At 42.9% G+C, this 21,561-nt stretch overlaps 1 protein-coding gene across 4 annotated transcripts in view; it reads right to left on the minus strand.

The window, feature by feature from the left end:
- NFIB (nuclear factor I B) overlaps positions 1 to 21,561 on the minus strand; it is a 353,009-nt gene that overhangs the window by 67,547 nt on the left and 263,901 nt on the right. For all 4 annotated transcript variants that reach the window (XM_078675900.1, XM_078675901.1, XM_078675902.1 and 1 more), the window contains 2 exons: positions 11,861 to 11,992; positions 7,550 to 7,728 (listed from right to left, as the gene is read on the minus strand). In XM_078675900.1, the coding sequence (XP_078532026.1) occupies positions 7,550 to 7,728; positions 11,861 to 11,992 (311 nt within the window). The remainder of the gene's footprint in view (positions 1 to 7,549; positions 7,729 to 11,860; positions 11,993 to 21,561) is intronic.

Raw genomic sequence — 21,561 nt, forward strand, 5'->3', positions numbered from 1 at the left:
ATTCAATTGATCTTGTAATAGGCGTGTTAAAAGTTGCTAAGTGCGCTGAATCTAAAAAATCTGTGAGCTTCGTAAAGGGCAAAGCTTTTTTTTTTAATTGGCACTTTGTTACGGTGTGAAGTAGTTCTGCTACTACAAGGAGCCAAACTGGCCAGTGGATGGATTGCCGTCCTCTCAGTGTCAGCCCTACATCCCCTCCTCTGGCCCCGCCCATAGGTGAAATCCCATCCTTGCTTTCTACCCGCATCACTCATCACGCCTCCATGCTCCGCCTCGTTGGAGCAAAATCTCTAGCAGTCCCCACCTACTGGGCATCCCTAACTCTAATCTGCCTCTTACTAACGGTATCCCTAATCAATCGCCATACCTGCATAGGGAGGGCTTGAACGGGCTATCCTTTTGGAGGATGTCCCATCCAGGGGTCACCCAATCTGAAGAAATCTGATGCACAAGAGGTTGGTTCGCTTTAACTATGCCTCAGACCCAGTCTGAAGTGCTCAGGAACTTTGACCAGCATCAACTAGCTGAAATCTCTGAACTACACCCAATTTTGCAGAGCATACATCTTAAAACCTTTGCCAACCTCTATTTTACAAGCATGAATACCTTACACCTTCAAGACTTGCCAGTAAGTTGATGTAGTACAAAAAAGTGTGGCAATCAGTATACAAGACTTTCTTAATTGCTCCACAGATTTTAAATAATCATGGTAATTACTGTAGAACATCACAGCAGTTACCAGCAGTACTTAACAGAGGCTAAAAGGTGGTATACAAATACATTTAAAAGATACTGATTTTAACAATAGTAACCGTGTTAACATATGTTAATCCCCTCTACATCTGAAGTAATTCCTGGGTAATGGTATTACCTCTGCTGTGGCATTTTCAAACGTGACAGGGTTCAATTGGAGTGAAAATTATGTCACAATGCAGGGGTAAACTCTGTTGGATATAGCATATATTTTAGAAACTTTGTGAAAGTAGAAAAAAATCAGGAACTAAGCAAAACTAAGCAGGTGAAAAGATACTTTGTACACCCCTTTTTAGGTCGAAGCCTACCTGACAGCATAGCTGTCTGGTTGCAAATAGACTTCTAGGGGGCATTCTGAAAGCATGCCTAGGAATGCATTTTGTCCATTGCTTAACATTGGCTTTGTGGATTGTAACTCACATTTGCTTCCTTTCTATTTGCTGGCTTTATTTGTTTTAGGCTGTCCAACGTGTCTTTGTCCCTCGCATGGAGCTTAGCCTGTTTACCACCTCTATGACTTGCTCCTTGTATTCTTCCATGAGTGCTTGCTTTCTGTAAGAGGTCTTTAAATTTTGATATTATCTTGACACATTTGCAGGGCATTGAAAGATAGAGGCCAAATGCCAGGCTCTGTCTTCCAAGGGAGCTTGGTATTTACTTTTCTTTTTTCTGACTTTAAAGTGAGAGGATTTATGTTACAATCTTGCAGGATTACTGAGGGTGGGAAAGAAAAGTATTTCTTTCTAATACACAACACAATTTAAATGTCTGTAATTGAACAGTGCAAATATTTCAGAATATATTAGAATTAGGAAAACACAAATGAAGCACCTTTTTGTAACTGAAGTGTGATGGAAACAAATATTTTAATACGATAAAAAAAATCAATACACTAGGCGATTTATCGTTTGTGTGCTGTTTAGCTTTATCAGTAAAACTGTATGTGTAAATGTAATGGTCATTTCAATTGAAAATGTGTTGTCTATTATGGCGGTGCACTACCACACCATGCATACTCCACTTTATGCCACTCCAAGCTACTACACTCTATGTCACTTCACTCTATGACACTCCACTCCATGACACAACATGACACTCTACTCTATGTCACTCTATAGCACTCCACTTCATGACAGTCCACTCTATGACACTCTACGCCACTTCACTGTATGCCACTTTACTGTACGCTATTTCACTCTATGCCATTCAACTCTACGACACTCTATGCCACTCCACATTACTCCATACAGTGACACTCCACGCTACGCTACGCACCTCCGCTCTACAACACTTTATGACACTTTACTCTATGCCACTTCACCATACGCCCCTCCACTCTATAACACTCTACTCTATTCCACTCTTCACCACTCCACTCTATGGCATTCTACTTCAGTCAATGCCACTTCACTCTGGGCCACTTAACTCCACTCCACTCTATGCCACTGCACTCTATGCCAATCCACTGTATGACACGCCATTCTATGACTCTACTCCACTCTATGCCACTCCACAACACTTTTCTCTACTCTACGGCACTCCACCCTACTCTCCTCTATGAAACTTTACTCCAATCTACGTCCCTCCAATCTACATCCCTCTAACTCCACTTTACAACACTCCCCTCCATGACACTCCACCCCACTCTCCTCTATGATACTTTACTCCACTCTACGCCCCTCCAATCTACAAGCCTCTAACTCCACTTTACAACCCCCACTCTATGACACTCTAAACCCCTCCACTCTAGGCCCCTCCACTCTACAACACTCTACTCTACGACATTTTACTACACACTATGACAACCTACTCCACTCTATGCTATTCAGTCTATGCCACTCCACACCACTTTACTCCACATTATGCCACTCCTCTCTCTTCCATACGACACTCCAAACTACAACACTCCACTCTACAACACTCTACTCTATGCCACTCCACAATACGACAATCTACTCTGCTCTACTCCATTCTACACTACTTTATGCCACCCTACTCTATGACACAGAGTCACTCTATTCCACTCTATGCCAATCCACTCTACGCCCCTCCACTCTATGACACTCTATTCTAGAACACTTCACTCTATAACACGGCACGCTATGACACTCCACTCTACAACAAGCCACTCTACGACACTCCACTCCACTCTACAACATCACTCCTCACCACTCTAGGCCACTCCACTCTATGACACTGTATTCCACTCTACACCACTCCACTTTACGCCACTCTATGCCATTCCACTCTATGCCGCACCACTCTATGACATTCTACTCCAATCTCTTCCCCTCCACTATGCACCCTTCCATTCTACGACAATTTACTCCACTCCACACCACATCACTCCACGCCAAACCACCCCACTCTATGCCTCTGAACACCACTCCATTCTCCTCAATGCCACTTGACTGTTAGCCATGCTGAACAGCAGACACACTGGTGTACAAGGCTTAAATACATTGGCAAAGCCAATAGACCTTACATAGACAATACCTATTGGCTTTGCCAATGCTTGTTGAATTTGTAACTTGCGGGTGGCACACAGACGTCTGCAGCAAAAGCATTTACAGCATCAGATTATCTGAGATGCAAATAGACCCTCGGCTCTGGAAATCATGATTCTCAGGGAGGACTACAGCTTCACTGCCGCTTCACAAGAGCATTTGTTTCAAATATCACGGCCGTCAATTTTTAATAAATGGACTGATTGACCTTCCAGGCTGCTCGCCACAGATAATTTGTTGCAGTTAGCATGAAGGGAAGAAAAATGTCTTATGATCTCTGCAGTGTAAGCCTATGACATCAGTGGCTTTTCACAATTGTTTTCCGGTCATATTGTATTGAACGAGATAGCTGTCTCGCAGTAACCAGTGTAGATAGCGGCCATGTAGTGAGATTTCAAAATGGCTCAGTAGACTAGAACACTATTCAGAGGCCTAAACTGGGAAGCTAAATGAGCACATTATGGGGAGGTGCTCACAGGAAGGAGCTCCATAAAGAGAAGGGGTTCAGAGTATCTGTCCTAACCTCTCCCAACATATCCCTTGCCACCACAAAGGGGCAGCAGGGTAACAGCTCTGATTGTAGGGAGTAATAGCTCGATAAGCCACACTCTCCTGAAATTAATGCTTTGAGTTGCAAGGGACATACAGACAGTTATTTACAGAAGGAAAGAACATTGGTTACTTGGTTACTCTTATGAAACATACCTGATCCCAGTCATATCACCCAGTTACCCATGCTTGATGCCTGGAAAACACAATTGCTTGAGCATGTGAGTGGAAAGCTCTCACACAAAAGAAATTGTCAACTTTTTATGCAACATTGTGACACTTCTTTAAAAAGTGCATTAAGTCTAGTTATAGTAAAAGGTCATTGGGTGGGTAGACTGAGCTCCTACAACCGTGATCTACAGGCATCCACCAACTCAGAGGGTCAATGTCCAGGAGTGGTGATTCAGCTTTTTCATCCTTCTACAGTCTGTTAATTAAGAACCATGTAACCGGCATTACTAAAAGCTATTCTTTACAGGGGAAATAAGTGAGTCGGGCTGTTGTGTGATACTTGAATGGATCAGTTTTATATTAGCATTATAAAAAAAAAATCCAGAGGAAAATATTGAAAACCAATTTAGAGAAAAAATGGTATTCTTGCACAGACGAGTGTTTTTTGTGAAAGAAACATGGCCATGAGTACGAGACTACTTAAATGTTACAAACACCATAATTTGCAAAATCACTGAGTTTGTATCGGCAACATTTTGTTGTACTAAATATTAAATCCTTTTTGTGATTTGGGAAAGCCTTTCTGAATCGCAAAAGATGTTTTGTGACTCATTCTGAATCGCAATTTGGAGGGGGCGTGAACGAGTGTCCCCCACCTATTTGTGGTGTATCAATGGCTTGCGACTACAATACCAGTCGTAAACTACTGAAAATGTACCAGCCTCTAAGAAGGTGTATGAGCCAGCTTGCTCCATGCATATGTTAGATTTATTATTTCTGTATTAATATTTTTGGACTCAAAAGCAATGCAACAATGTCCTTTGGAATCTAGAAAACAACTTCTATATTAATTGTGGTAATTGTAGCTTATTTCGTGATTTCAGAAACAGTGGCAGTAAAGGCTGCCTTCTCCCAGTGTATTAAAATTCAAGGCACACAGGGTGTGATATGGGACTTTCTGTCCGGCTGAAAAAGCAGAAACTAGAGCAGGAATTGAAGATTACATTAGAGACCCTGGAACGAGTCCAAGTATTGACAGAACAGTGCTCGGCTGCTGCAGTCGGCGCTGCTGCCCAGTAACACAGTGTGCAGCGTCTGCAGTGAAAAGGGGCCAGCTATCTTACGAATGGTCCCACTAAAGACCCAATACAAATGAAAAGCACCTGGGCACGGATGGTCAAGAGTAGCATCAACATACATATTGTCATGGAACAGGCAGTGAGTAAACCCAGCAACCGGTGGAGAAAAACAGAAAACGGAATACCATTTACTAAAGGCCAATCATATTGTATTGTATTTGCACTTCCTACCCATAACGAGGCATTGAAGTGTATTTTTGACGTGTAGCACGCTAATCAGGAACCGATAAAGGATTAGTGGTGAATTAGTATAGTGAAAAACCAAAGTAATCTGAGGCGTGGATATGTTAGTCCATTATTTGGGTTGAGATAGAAAAGGGAAGGGTTTGCATTTATATGGCGCTTCCTACCCCTGATGAGGTATTGAAGCACTTGTTGGAGAGTAGCACGAGCGCTCATCCAAATGCATAAAAGAAGTCAAAATGAGGCAAAGAGCTTTTACAAAAATATTATAAAAATCTACTTTAAAAAAGGTGGGACTTAAACACTGAGAGGAAGGGTCTATATCTCATGAGTAGGGGTGATCTGTGCACACAGGAAGAATTTGGGCCCAGATTACGTATTGCTCACACTGTCTTGGTATGTGCCATAGCACACCCTTAGCTAGGGTCCCCCTCGGTACAAACGGAGTCACTGTGCCCGATTACAAAAAATGCGCAGCCTACCTTTAACAGTCCACGCCTGCGCTTTAGATAAAGAATGAGCTATGGTAATGGTGAGAAATGAAACAGCATCTCTCTCCTTTCACTGAAGGAGTACCAGACTCTTATAAGAGGGGAACGTTATCCTCCCTGCAGGTGGGTGCAATGAGTTACTGCTTATGCTTGCAGGAGGATGCCTGTTGAGTTCCTGGGAGCCCACGCCTCCATCTCTTTAAAATATAGGTGGTGCAAAGAGACAGCACACTGACTGTGCACCACTTCTATATGCAGCAGTCAGTGCACCTCCTGTTGGGTTATTTTGCTCTGCATCCGCATCTGTAATCTGGCATGGGCACAAATGGAACATGTTTTCCTATTTGCTTAGGGCCACACCCGGCTTACACCATATTCTTGAAGGGGCCACACACACATCAACGGTCCCTTTTATAATAACAAATTGGCCCTCAATGCAGAAAGGCAGTGCACACCCCGGTTGTGCCCTACACCCCTGGGACTTCCTTTATGACAGTCCCTGGTGCTCCTTACATATCATCAGACACCAATGTTTCAGTATTAATCTATGTGATCAGAAGAAAAAGCAAGTCACCTGAGTTGACGTTACTCTGCAGTTCTGTCTATAAAAGAAGAAGCTATCTGATTCACCAGCGAAGTGTTGATCTGGCAAAGCTTCTGTCTGTCCCTCCCAGAGCTCTATACACATATGCCCTTTGGAATATTGATCGAACGCAACTCTCTGTCGTTCCTGAGGCTGGATTCTCTCAGCTACAAAAACATGAACACAGACAAAACTGTGCACATGTCCAGAGATCTGAGTGACAAGAGGAAGAGATCCAGCAACTTAAATCAAGAACATAAATGTGGTCTCATTAGATGATGCGTTTTACCACTTATTAAATGTGGACAATATGGATGGTAAATAGTAATATATTTGTAACCTGGGAAAGACATGGGGTTTATATCACTATTTGTCTTCAAACCAGTGCAGCGTAGCAAGTGGGAGATTTTGGTACAGTAACCGCCAGCACTGGCGTTGACTGTCACGGGTATGCGTATCGAGTCATGACTACCACACTTCAGACCTTGAGAAAGAGGAAACTGGGCCACAACGAACACAAGTGCAATCTGATGGGGAAGATCACAATCATGGTGATGATGAATACAAAATTGTTGGGCACCTTCTTCAGGGTCCAGTACAAATGAGGCTGCTCACTTTATTGTATGCGCTAATTGGTAGCGGGATGCGTCTGGCTGAAGCTTTCTATTTCAGAAACCATATACATGGCCTACCTATTCTGGCACTTCCTGGAATAATCTCCCATTGTTCAGATACATTTCAATTTCCCTGTCACTGGTGTCTGGTCATGTTATAATCCTAATGTGGTGCTGCAAATGTAATTGGTGCCGCTATACAAATACTCCTCGTTTAAAGTCTGAGTTGCATTCCTAGTTATGGTATTTTTCCTTTTTGGGTTACTTGGAAAGTGCCTCAATACCTTTTAGTGGTATGCCATGTGAATATGTTGTGAGCACCTACACTTCTTTAATTTAAAAGGGAGAGGACCTGCTCTTCTCAGCACTGTCGCAATACATTTAATGGGACAGTACCAGCACTTCTCAGGAGTAAACAGGCACTCTAAATAGTGAGTAGCTACACTTCTATGTCTCCATTTAATACATTGCTTACTGAAGTCTCCTGGGCCAGGATGACATACCTGAGATTCATAGAAAGGCCCGTTTTCATTCACACTACGCATCCTACATTGATTACCTGGCTCGTCTGAGGACTGGACGGGTCGTACGACGGGCCGTAGTTCTTCAGATTATCCTGAGGGTTCAGGTGCGGAGGATATCTGATCGTCGAATGAGAGAAGTACGTAGAAGGTGTTGGAGGAAGAATACTTTGTGCTGAAAATGGCAGCGGTGACGGTGAACTTCTGCTTGAGATGACTGCAGGGGATAAAACAGAGATAAACACATACAATCGTATTTATATGCATCTCCAGTGAAGTCTTTGTTTTATTTTTGCTACGTTACTTGCAGCCCACTCTTGGGTTGTGTGGAGAAAACAATAACTGGCCACGAACTGGCAAGACTTGCTCTTAAAAAAAAAAGTAAAAGACAGAAATAATTAATCAAAACCATTTCAAAATGATAACCCTCCTGAGGGCCTTGACAGCACAACTTTCCCAGATCTGCAAGTGCTGAGGTCGGCTGAAACTGTGAGTGGATTACACCATGGTCTGATTTAATGTCTCTTGAAATGAAACAGTGTTTCCCAGTAGAAAACATTTTTCATCCGCAACGTATTTCTCTCGAGAGTCTTGCGGCATCTAAAGGGAACCATGTTACTTTCTGCAGCCAGACACCAAGGCCAGTCTCAGCCACTGTTGTCCTGTGGGAATGGCCCTCGGAGCCCAAGGGTGACTTTTCTTCTTTGACAAGCTTTACTTATGCTCTGGTTGCAAGCAAGGGGACAGAGGGAGGTGGACAGTGCTTAATTTGTAAAAGAAAGAGTGCTGGTGCCTGAAGCTATGCTTAGAAGCCCGTGGCTGGTGCAATTAAACCTTGGGGTGCCCAATACCAAAGTTGATAGTCTTAAAACCTCCTCAGACACTCCCTGCCCCTTTATCTCACTCTTGCAGGTTCCAACTTTCTCCCTTTCTGATGCTTATTTTCCATCTTCTCTTCCTCCGTCTTTCCGATTTGTGTATTTTTTCCTCTCTTGCTTTCTGTAAATATCTAATATGGAAAAATAAGTAACAGTGGCACCCACTGGCAACCACCGGCTCAAATTAAGTACTGGAGGTGGAAGGCAAGGCAGGGGTAGGGAAGTGTGGGAAGAATACTACCAGAAGTCGAGTAGCAAGGCCTGGCCAACTCTCATTAAAATGGGAATATATTTTGAATCAAAGACATTGCAAAAGACCCTCTAGAACGAAAAAAAGTGTGTGTGAATATAAGAGCATTCTATCCACACTATATTTCACTGCCTGTTACTTTAGTTAGGAGTGTGCAACGATAAACTTGCAAGTAAATACAATGAGTGCCAAGATGCTCATACCTGTCAGAATTTGCAATAAGCATTCCTAAAATACAGACAGATGGGCTGATTTACTAGTTGGAAGAAGTGCTATGGTGGTATGGAATGGATTCTGCATCTACACGGGATCATGCCCGAGGCCTACAGCCGATATCAGACACCCCTGTGGTGACGGGTTCTTTAAAATGTTGTTTAATATTGCTCTGTGATTTAATAAATAAGGCAAAGTATGGTAATACTACTGCAACTACTACTTCTACTCCTACTTAGACCATCTGCTCTGAAAATTGCACTCTGTCCAACTGGATTACAGCAAAGTGCTGACTCACAACACCTGCCAGGTACCTTGTTCTTTTTCTCGTGAGCTCTTAACCAATTCTCTCCTTCTGCCTTACACTGCCTTTGTCTTTCCCTTTATCTCTGTTTCACTATCACCATCTCTGTTCAGTTCTCTCATTCTGCCTTCCGCTGTCTCTGTGTCTCACACGCATACACACACAAAAGCATGCACAGAAGCTGAACAAATACACCCCTCGTACTCATGTACAACTGGCTCTTTCAACCATGCCAGCCAGGCGCCTCTTGCTTCCTTCAATGTTTCACATTTTGTTAATCGATTCATCAATCTCATATATATATATATATATATATATATATATATATATATATATATATATATATATATATATATATATATATATATATATATATCTGTGTGAATACTACTGTAAAGATAGTATTTAACGGGAAGCAAGAGCAAACTGTACCACAAGCCTGACTAATTAGGCTTAATGGTAGATGCAGAAAGTACATGGTTTTGTCTCTGTTTGTTTAAACAAGTAGTATCACTGCTGAATGAAGAAATGATTGGATTAAGGTTTTATGGGCATTCATTAATACGTTGTTACATTATATGCACACGTTACTGCCCCATTCAAAAGGCCTTAATCCCATTTTGAATTTACAACCTGATGTCCTTAAAAGATACAATAATATGCCAAAGGGCCACACTCTAGACGCCTCCTTTCAATTGGCCTAATTTACTCTCTGCAAAGTTTTACACCCACAGCTAGTGGTACCGGTGGTACCCCCAATTCCAGAATGTGGACTTCAGAAGGATTTCAAGGGAAATCCTGAGGTTCTCCTGAGAAATGAAGAATTACTGGGAGAATCTATGGTTCTACATGTTGTCATCATGCAAAGAACTGAGGTTCTTGATCCTTGTGGGAAAAGGAAGGTTTTCTAAACTCTACCTTGGATGTCATCAGTCAACTTTATGTCAAGAGGTTTTTCTTCCCTATGAACAGGTGTCCTCCATGGATAACTACAACATTAGACATCATATTCTGGATCAATGGTGTTGCCAAATGTAACATACCAGTAGAAAGATGTATAAAAAAGTTTGTAAATTAAATTTCATTGGAAGTTGTTTGTGGAATTGTAGTGAGGATTTACTTATAGGAATTCAACAATTTTGCTTAGTGAGAGAGAGACAGAAAGCCACACTTAAGAGTGTGATTTTAGCAACCCCGTAGGGACTCACAAGTTGATACAGTGATAAGAGGGCCCGGTTTAGTCTTGCCCTGTATGTCTTTCATTTCCTGAAAATTAGGGATCTGTGCGAACACATTATTCTACAACTACAAAGAATGCATCCTCTTCTTCCTTCACAGATTCCAGCACCAACAACGATAGCTTGCACTGTGGAACACATAGTAAGACAAAACACCTGCTGGCCAAGCTTAGATTAGCCTTCAGAAAACAACATGTAGGTGGCAAGGGTTCTGCTACAATTGCTTGTTTGAAATGTATTGAGGTTTCAGTCGTAGAGGCACTGAAGGGAATTTCATTAGATGCAAAATTCACACAGCGACGTAGGAACTATGATCAATAAAATGGTCAATCATTGGTGTTTATCCATGCTATGGTGTCCCGTAAGCCACCTACTTCAGGCAGCTGTGTAAGAAGGTTCAAATGTGGCGCCTACTGATTCTGTGGTAACACTTACTGAGTGGAACGGCAAGGAGTATTTATGATTCTCTTTTAATTATTTGTGGAGTAACTAAATGTTAAAGGCCAGTGTGTACACTGTTTTTCCCTACTTCTCCTCCTACCTTTCCATCTGATAACAGATTGTTCACATGGGCACCTTCAACCCACAAAAATCCCTATCGCCTTTGGAGCCCCCAGGGCTCCATACTGTCTTTTGTCATTTTCAACCTTCACTTGGAGCCGCTTGCTGCTCTACTCACAGATAACAGCATCAAGATTTAAAAGTATGCCGATGATATACAACTCTATTTGAAAGCCTCCACCTCTTCATTCATCCAATGCCTCAAACACTGCGTGCACATTATCCAGCCCCCAACTGAAGCTCCACCCAACCAAGACAGAATTCCTGTTACTTGCCAAGAATAACAAACATGACACAGTGCAAACTGGGATCAATGGCATTAAACAAGACTTTCACCAAATGCTAAGTGACTTGGATACAACCTCACCCATAAGGAACACACCATCAAAAAAACAGAGATTGCCTGGAACCAGCTTCCATAAAGCGACTTCAGAAATGTTGTTCAAGACCTCATACTCTTGCATTTCAATGTTGATGTTGCCCTACTCCATGGCCTCCCATACTCCACAAGGGCACCCCTTAGAGACGTATTACCCGCTGCAGCACGCCTCTCCCAGGGATGAAAGAAATATGATCACATCACCCCATCCTAATGGAATTCCATTGACTCCCCTTGCAGGCTTGCACCACCTTCAAAAGCTGTGTTGATTACATAACTATCTCGGCCAACAGACTCGCTTATCTTGCTGACGGGCTCACCATATAAGCTTGGGTTTGCCCTTACGTTAATGCTCAACTTAACAACACACACTCTATATGTTGAAGTCTTATCAGGGCAATCACCCTGCAACACACCCATTCGAAGAAACAGGTGCTAATCCCTCTGGGGCAGATTAATCCGCCAAATGCATGCCTAATAACACATGCAAGAGTGGAGTTCTCTTTTGGACCAATGTTATCCTTACCACTGTGTCCTACGCCTGGGATTCCGGGGTGGTGATGTTGGGGGAAAGTGCTCAGTCTGGGCGAAGAATCTTGGGGCGACGTCGGGCTAAATAATGGCTTGTCAGGCTTCTTCATCGTAGGCGAAGACATATCTGGTGAAGAAATAAAGAAACAGCATGAACGCCCGAACTCCTGTATGCACCTGTGCCAGACATACATATTTACTCTATATGAGCTGAAACATACACCTGCCTTTAATTACTGGAGTGCTGCTTTTCACATTAATTTATAGAGATGGATATACCATTTCAACTGCCCACGACCTGGCTACATTCCAACAATGCCAGGCATGCACCCGGGTAGAAATATCACAACAGGCACCCAGCAGCCCGGTGTGGACGCACCATCGCACCACAGCCACTACTCCTCACACAGGAACATGGGCGAAGCCACAACGAGCCAGCAACACTCTGGTGGCAGGGGCCAAACAAATACTTCCGTGAAATAACGCAATAATAAGCCCCATTTTGTTTGTAAAAGTAGGCTTTGGCCGAAAAGAAAGGGGCCAGTGATGGCGCGCGCGCGGAGGGAGCGGCGGAAGGTGGGCGCCCACAAAGGAGGCCTTTGTTCCGCCCCGGGGCTCCGGGCGGAGCGTCCGGCCCTCGCGCCTGCGTCTGGCTGGAGCGGCAGTGAAAGATTCCTCATGCTCCTTCCGGCGACGTTGATGGATTCCCCTAAATAAAATATTATCGGGGTGGGAGGCTGGGTGCGGGGGAATATGCCTGTGAGCGCGGGCTGGATTTGGAACACGGGTTGTTCTTCTTGGCAGGCGTCGGAGGGAGCCCCCTCACATGAGGCTGACCGTCCAGCCCGAGGCACACAGGCTAACACTGAAAGGAAGGCTTTTGTAATGTGTGTACCCAAGTGCCCTGTCGGTGGGAACGAAAGCAAGGAGATAGGAGCCCTTCACAATATAAAATCTAAGGTTTTTTAGCCACAAGACTTTCTTGGGGCAAACGTGTTGCCTAATACGAGGAGCAAGTGTGTGCTAGGCAAGTCACCTCCCAGTCAGTTCATGGTTTTGTGACAGGATTCCAGGCTTGCATGTAGTATGTAAATTCCAGTGTCTGGTTGTGTGACAGTAGTACAGGCTTGCATGTAGTATGTAAACTCCAGTGTCTGGTTTTGTGACAGTATTCCAGGCTTGCATGTAGTATGTAAACTCCGGTGTCTGGTTGTGTGACAGGATTCCAGGCTTACATGTAGTAGTATGTAAACTCCAGTGTCTGGTTATGTGACAGGATTCCAGGCTTACATGTAGTATGTAAACTCCCGTGTCTGGTTATGTGACAGGATTCCAGGCTTACATGTAGTAGGTAAACTCCAGTGTCTGGTTATGTGACAGGGTTCCGGGCTTACATGTAGTATGTAAACTCCCGTGTCTGGTTATGTGACAGTATTCCAGGCATGCATGTAGTATGTAAACTCCAGTGTCTGTTTGTGTGACAGTATTCAGGCATGCATGTAGTATGTAAACTCCAGTGTCTGGTTGTGTGACAGTATTCCAGGTTTGCACGTAATTTGTAAACTCCAGTGTCTGGTTATGTGACAGGATTCCAGGCTTACATGTAGTATGTAAACTCCCGTGTCTGGTTATGTGACAGTATTCCAGGCATGCATGTAGTATGTAAACTCCAGTGTCTGTTTGTGTGACAGTATTCAGGCATGCATGTAGTATGTAAACTCCAGTGTCTGGTTGTGTGACAGTATTCCAGGTTTGCACGTAATTTGTAAACTCCAGTGTCTGGTTATGTGACAGGATTCCAGGCTTACATGTAGTATGTAAACTCCCGTGTCTGGTTGTGTGACAGTATTCCAGGTTTGCACGTAATTTGTAAACTCCAGTGTCTGGTTATGTGACAGGATTCCAGGCTTACATGTAGTATGTAAACTCCTGTGTCTGGTTATGTGACAGTATTTCAGGCATGCATGTAGTATGTAAACTCCAGTTTCTGTTTATATGACAGTATTCCAGGCTTGCATGTAGTATGTAAACTCCAGTGTCTGTTTGTGTGACAGTATTCAGGCATGTATGTAGTATGTAAACTCCAGTGTCTGGTTGTGTGACAGTATTCCAGGTTTGCACGTAATTTGTAAACTCCAGTGTCTGGTTGTGTGACAATATTCCAGGCTTGCATGCAATATGTAAACTCCAGTGTCTGGTTGTGTGACAGTATTCTAGGCTTGCATGCAGTATGACAACTCTAGTGTCTGGTTATGTGACAGAATTCGAGGCTTGCATGTAGTAAGTAAACTCCATATTCCAAGCGTGCATGTAATATGTAAACTCCAGCGTCAATGTGTCACTATAAGAGATTGTGCGTTGCCCCATATTACACCTGAGTAGTCCGTTCAGTTATGGTTGTTTGGCTGATTGTTGAGGCTTGTGGCCTAGCAATTACAAAGGAGGCTGAAAACTTTCAAGGACATGAAATAAAAGAAAACAAGCACAGGCAAAGCCAATAGGTCTGGTATTGGCTGCCAGCCTTTTCGCTTTGTCACAGCCTGTTTTGCTTTGTCATGGGCTTTGCAAAAATGTATTGCCGGGAATCTGCAGTCCATCTGTCAGTCATAAAAAAATAGCGTAACCCTAAATAATAGCTTTTATTTTTTTTAAAACACACATTGTAAGTCCAAACCTGGTGAGTGCCATTTCTTAATAAGCCAGGACACACCTCACACGGGGCCACTTGGGAGCTTTGCCAATGGAGCGGCGACTTGAGGAAAAAGCTGTGAGCGTGCATCAATTGTTGGGTGCTTGGCAGCATACCAGTTGGACTTGGGAGGGAAGGCCAAGGTGCAACTACTTGAACAACTTTAAATAAACGTGCTATGTTCGTGTTTTGAAATTTACAAGCAGCCAGAAAAAGCTCCAGCTGCCAGACAAGGAATGTGGGGGAATTAACACTTGGCACTGCAGCTGCAGCCAGACTAATTGGTTGTAAAGGAACTGAACACTCTAATTAGTGCATGTTTCATCATTTATAAGGAAAAGTATAACCAAATGCCTTCCTGCCACTTGTTTGGCTATAAGACAGGCACATCTTTAACCGATTAAGGAATGAGACCTTGACACAGCAGTGTACACTTCACTCAAATATTTGATCCGCCAATGTCTTTGGCAATGAGATCCGTAGCTTTTTACTGTCATTAATTATCAACATGATGGTTCACAATTCTGCCTGGCAGGGTGAAATGAAAAGAACATGTGAATACACCAAAAAGCAGCAGAAACTGGTGATTCTTGAAAGTATTGGGTATAAATGCCCACACAGAATGGCAGTAAGTAAGGGATTTGTGTGGGTACTTTTATTGAGAAACATTTTAAGAAACTGTGGCCAAATTGTGCATTTTCTTCAAATGTGTCATATAAATTTGCTAAAACGTTATTGGTTCTTTAAAAGTGCGTATGAAATGATTTTCTGGTGTGCCAAACAAACCTGACAACACCTTGGAGGTTCAGCAACATTTGACACAATGGTGACAAATTAAAGCATTTTTCAGCAAAATTTCCATGTGAGAGGTTTAAAAAGACATAAATGAAACAAGCAGTCAGAAAATGCAATTTCATAAGGCCTATCATTTTCTATAACGTACCTTTACTGACACATTTCACTTGTTTTAATTAATAATAATATGCCTGGGCCAGCACTAGAACAGATACGGGCACAATCAAGCAAAAGATGTCTACAATGTGCAAGAAATACTAGGGTTAGAGCAGACCAGCATCATAACAAATGTGGACAGCCATTCAAAACACGTATCAGCAGTTGCTCTGTCCATTTGTGGACTGTGATTATTTAATCTTAATTACATTAACTGGGTGTGAATGTATGTTATCTTTGAAAGTGATGCCCACTCATATAAAATAATGACCAGATTAATCCAAGGGACCCAATGTTCACAATACTTGCATTAGGCTAGGGGCCGGCACTGTCATGCTACACATAGGCACAGTATGCTAGGTAATTCCACCATTATGTAGGAACAGCTTTACACCATGAATAAGAACCATCATGCAATACATCATGATCCAAACGAATACCAATATTATGCCATGACCAGCATTATACCACCGGTGAGCACACCCATGCCCACGGATGCCCACAATATTACATTATTAACCCTTGGCTAACATTATATCAGAGATGGGCACCGTCATCAACTGGATCCCAACACAGTGTCAGAAGACGTTTTCAATATTAGTCAAGTGCCGCAATATACCAGCTGTGATCATTATTATGGACCAGCTACCTAAAATATATAAACAATTAACACCACTTGGCTAACTTTGGGTTTAAACAATATGGCAAGATTTACTAATATTATTCCGGGGCCATAATTGTCTGATGTGTACGCACCATCCTGTCACTGAGAACCATAATATGGCAAGAATAACCACTATTATTCCAGGGCCACCGTTATAAGAGCACTGGGCACTATCAGCTCTTGAAGCCTCACATATGACAAGAATTACCATCATTGTGCCTGGGTCTGAGCAACGACACGTGTGGCCACGAAACACAGCAATATTGTTACACACAGACATGCTTACAAAAGCACTTATGCACACACAGGGACACACTCAAAAATGCAGACACAGCAACAGCACTCAAACCTTTTAAAACAATACTTACAGCATCACACATTCTGCTTAGGCTCTGTCACTCTCATCTTCAGCTTCTAGCATCTGCCTCCATCATCACATAGCAAGCCCTGCAGCACACTTACAATGTGAGTGACAGTAAACAGTCTGATTCAAGGCCCTACCCCATCAATCACACTTTAAGCTTGACACAAGGCCTGCCACTGGTAATGGAGCGCTGATGACCAGTGCTGGAGACATGGTTACTTGTGCAGCTGAATTTCATGTCCCACCTCTTTTTCCAGAGCTTTGTTTGTGAGCTCTCCAAAGCTATACAAACTGTGCATGTGTGGTGGGCCAAGAGTGGAAATAAGCATGTGTTCTGTATTTTACACACCTTCAGAACATTTTAGTGATGGGAGGGGGTGACGAGGTGACACTCTGCTTCAATGCCCTAAGAGGAAAGCTGTCTCTATCCACCTAGGTGTTTGTCTTCACATCAACCTTGTTGGACTTTCCCCGGGTCATGCCCGAAGATTTTATTTTAGGGTATCTGCACTGTAGCATTCATTATGGATTATAAAGTAAAGGCCCAAAAAAAATCAGAAATGGCCACAGCAATGGAATAGCAATTAAGGCTGTTTAGTTTCAGCCGAAATCGCAGTTGACTCATTGTCAAATATTTGCTTCTGAGTTTGATAGCGTCATAGTTGTTTCTGAAATTGGATTACATGTGATCAGTTGAACTACTATGAAGTATTTATTATTTTCGACTGAAACCAAGAAGCGACATTAGACAACAATAAAAAAAGCACTAACGACCTAAATATCCAGTCCCATCAAATGTATAGCTGAAGGATGCCTTGAAACACCACACATCTGTGATTATAGTAGAGTAGTTTTACTATGACCAGCCTTGCGCTAGCCATATCTACCGTATTCAAAGCCCTCCCCCTGCAGTACTTCCACCGTTACCACCTTGGTACTGACGTCAACCCCAGACTGAATTATTGACAATATGTGTATTGCTTGAATATTTTGATATGCTTGTAGCAAAGGGTCAGATTACTTCATACCCATCCCCATTAACACTCAAAGTATCAGACGAAGCCCCACACTGCAAGCATTCAGGAACAGCCTCAAAACCTGGCTCATCGGATGATCAGAGTTGCCCGAAAGCCCACTCCCCCAGCGCCTTGAGACCCTCACAGATGCGTAATGCGCTTTACAAATCCCTGATTGATTGATTGTTTGAAAGTCTTCTAGCATGAATTCCACCATGGGTTAACAGACCCTGTCTTTCAGGTTAGGAGGGAGAGCAATCCACCCAGACTGTGCAATTTATATACAGCTGGAGTATTAACATTTGTGGGGACTTGATTAGAGTGCTTTGATCTCACCTCAAGATAATTTCCGCCGGATGCAACTCCTTCACCGGGACGGGACAATGAAATGCAAGTTAAGGGGTTCTAGAGAGATGATGCCCATGGAATAACTTTACATGCAACATGTTGTATGGAAAGGCATATCGACATTATACCCAGCGTCGTTCAGGGACACGTACTTAGACACCAACAGCAAGTACATGAACAAATGGAAGATCGAATTGTTTTGGGAGGTAGGGGTCTGATGAGGCACAGTCGATCATATGCAGGAGAGCTGTCAAGTCCTCAATATGCTCTCAGCATAAAGAAAATGCGTATTAAATCTTACTGTGCTGGTACTTTTATGCCAACTGCTTTGGTTCAGAAATGATTGGTAATTCATATCATTGTTGGAGGGGCTGCCAAGATTCAGGCACCATGACACGCATGTGGTGGCAGTGTGGTCATATTCATACATAATGGGAAATTGTTTTGACTGTCATCAAAGACATAATAGGTCTACCCCTGGCCTCAGACCCTCAAGTATTAATACTATGCATAATAGGCGAGGAAGGCTCTTACCCGTCCTTGAATGCACGGGTAAACTCAACATATACTTCTGATAGCAAGACTTTCTGTCACCCAAGGATCCTTCCATTCCACCATTGAGTCTATGGCAGGCCAAACAATGGAGTCTCTTCACCACGAAGAAATTAACGGCTAGGATCCAAGATAAGTGTAAAGGTTGAACAAGTGTCGGCCACTGTAAAGAACTGCATGACCCCCTGATGCAGGTGCCTCATTTGTTCGAGAGACAAGCAAAACCTCCAGATTAGCCGCAATGTCCCCTACTCAGGAGAGTTGAGGGCTCACGGCGGAATCGGTGTCATCAGAATGTTATGGTGTTATTTGTATGTCACGTGCAATCACTATTGTGGTGAAGTGCACCATTTTTGACTGTCCTAACTACAGTCATTCTGTCAGTATCTGAACTATTTCCAGAAATATTATATGTTTGCCACATTGTACCATAAAACTAATAAATAGAGTTCATTAAAAAAACAGCCCTGTGATGTAAGTTGAAACCACTGGAATGTCCTCGCCTCTTCAGCAGTCACATAGAGAGAGTGCCAAAGAGTCGCCGTGGTGGTGATATGGTGGTGAGGGACAGCGCGGCTGGCAGTCTTTGTAGCGCAATCGTTGAGAAGCTTCCAGAAGGGGTTTAGAAATGTTTTTTTAGGACTAATCGGGAGGCAGCAACAGCATGTTTTACAGATCTCTGTTTCGTCAACACTAGGGAATGTTGTGCCATAAGGGCTTTGTCAGCCTTTGCACAAGAGAGTAAGCAGACAAATCATTATGAAAAAAAGCTGCTGGGACAAAAAAGTGAAAGTTTAAGAAAATATTTGCTTTCAGCGCAGCTAAACCTCGCCCAGTGTGCAGTCTAACCCTGCTGTCAGGAAGAGGGGAAAAAAACGATAAGTGCTCTGTTGAACCCTGGACGCCGCCTGTGAATGCGATGTTTTTGTGTGTCGCAGGCTGTCACAGGGATAAGGTTACTCCAACACCTTCACACGATTCTCAGACACCACCACTCCCTTGTGCCTCTCACAGGGTATCAGAAAACGAAGGCGCTCGAAAAGATTGGATTTCAGTCCACACCTCAGACAAAAACTTGTGGTCATTCGCGTTGGGAAAGGCTGTGTTTCTGTGAAACTTGTGCGGTAATAGTAGACCGACAACAGGCGTGTGGTCAGGTATTGGGAAATAAGTGATGGCACCTTATCATCTACAGGCTTTGAGTGGTCCTCGCGTACTACACAAGATTGCTAGAGGCGAGCAAACCAATGAAAGTTTGTGCATAGGTACAACGCACGATTAGTGGTTAATCCATTGGTTCCAGATGTTTTATCAGAACTAATTTGTGATCTCAAGAAAACTATTCCATATGTTTACTCTAGTTTTGGGGGGTAATTAATTTAATAGTTGAAGTTAGGTGTGATCATTAGTGGTTGGTGTTGATATGGAAATCAAAGCATGTATCGATTAAAATGAAATCTCATCCTTATTAACAAAATCGCCTGTTGTGAACTCTACATCAACCTTGACTCAAAAATATGCAGTCAAGCAGGCCCTGCCTGAGACCTAGGCCTGTGACTTCTGATTGATAGGTCACAGGTGGGTGGGAGCGTAGCTGGCAGGCAAACACTCGGGCAGGACACTCTTGAACGGGAAACATCCTTTACAACGCAACTTTTACCACGCAGTGCCTTTACGACGCAACTTTTACAACGCAAACCATTACAACGCATTGCGCTGGGGGGCGCTCTAGGATAGGGAATAGATTTAATTTACTATCCAACACCTTCCCTAGTGTCCACGGGGACTGGATTGGAATAGTAAATTAAACTATTCACTATCCAGCACCCCAAAGCGCTATGCGTTGTAAAGGCATGCGTTGTAAAAACCGCGTTGTAAAGGCATGCGTGGTAAAAGCATGCGTTGTAATGTCATACATCCCTCTTGAACAATCCCACAGATTGGCACAGTGACATTACATGGGTCGAGAGAAATTGCCACCAATAAAGCACCCATGGCAGGAGGGGGCCACGCGCACTCCTAAAAATATCAAAAAGTCAGATGCCAAATGAGTTAGGGACACATAGCCAATCAGAACATAGCACTCTTAGTAATCACACGCTTCCAAGGACATCTGGCCACATTATACACTGGCCACATTGTGTCCACGCGAGGTCGAGACCCAGCTAAAGTAACCTTAGACAATTAATTTATGACTCCAAAGGCAGCATCCAGCATTCCTTCACCATACATGGTACGCCGGAAACATTTTATGACCCATTATGTTATGCATAAAAGACAAACTTATACTGATTGTAAATTGAGACAGTCCTCAGGACTTGTGCCTGTAACTGTATTTCCCGGCTGTAATGTTTAATTAAGCAAACTGTTCCTGTTTTGCCAAACACCTCTTTTCTTCTGTTTTTGAAGGGATATCAAACTCAAGCAACATTGGTATGTTATTTAATGCACATGGGTGGTGGGATGAAAAGATAGGGGAGAGGAGAATAAGTATTGTCACGTGGGAGAAATATGATTTCACACAAGGAGAACTTGGGACCTAAGTAATGAGGAGTGAGTAAATTGCAGAAATACAATAATACATAATAAGGCACATAGCCATGTAACAGAGTATGCTGTTCTCAGAGACAGGAGGTATGCAGAAGATGGTAAAAAAAAGGAAATAGTGTGTGTGTGTGTGTGTGTGCATTGCAGAAAACAACAAATACTTATGCTGGGACTTTCTTATTGCCCACCTAATGACTTCAATTATGCACAAACCAGGATCAATATCTCTAGTTATATCCGCAAACTGAAACTAATAACGTTTTTTTACCATAAAAAACGGCCTGGAAACGAACCGCATTAAATCTACATTTGCCCCTTCTGTGCCTAAAGACTCAATTGATATATTCCATGAGAGAGTGACGGAGGACATTAAAAAACTATATCATCGCACCAACCAACCAAAAACAACAAAAAGAGACAGAGTACATCAAACTAATCAATAAATTAAGCAAAAATCTTGAGGTGGTTGTAAAGCAGTCAGATAAACGAGGCAACATTGTGCTATGGTCACAAGTGGAATATACAAAGGAAGCACATAGACAACTATCAGATCAACTATGCTACG

This window comes from Lissotriton helveticus, chromosome 2_1 (assembly GCF_964261635.1).
Source record: "Lissotriton helveticus chromosome 2_1, aLisHel1.1, whole genome shotgun sequence".
Classification (NCBI taxonomy): Eukaryota; Metazoa; Chordata; class Amphibia; order Caudata; family Salamandridae; genus Lissotriton; species Lissotriton helveticus.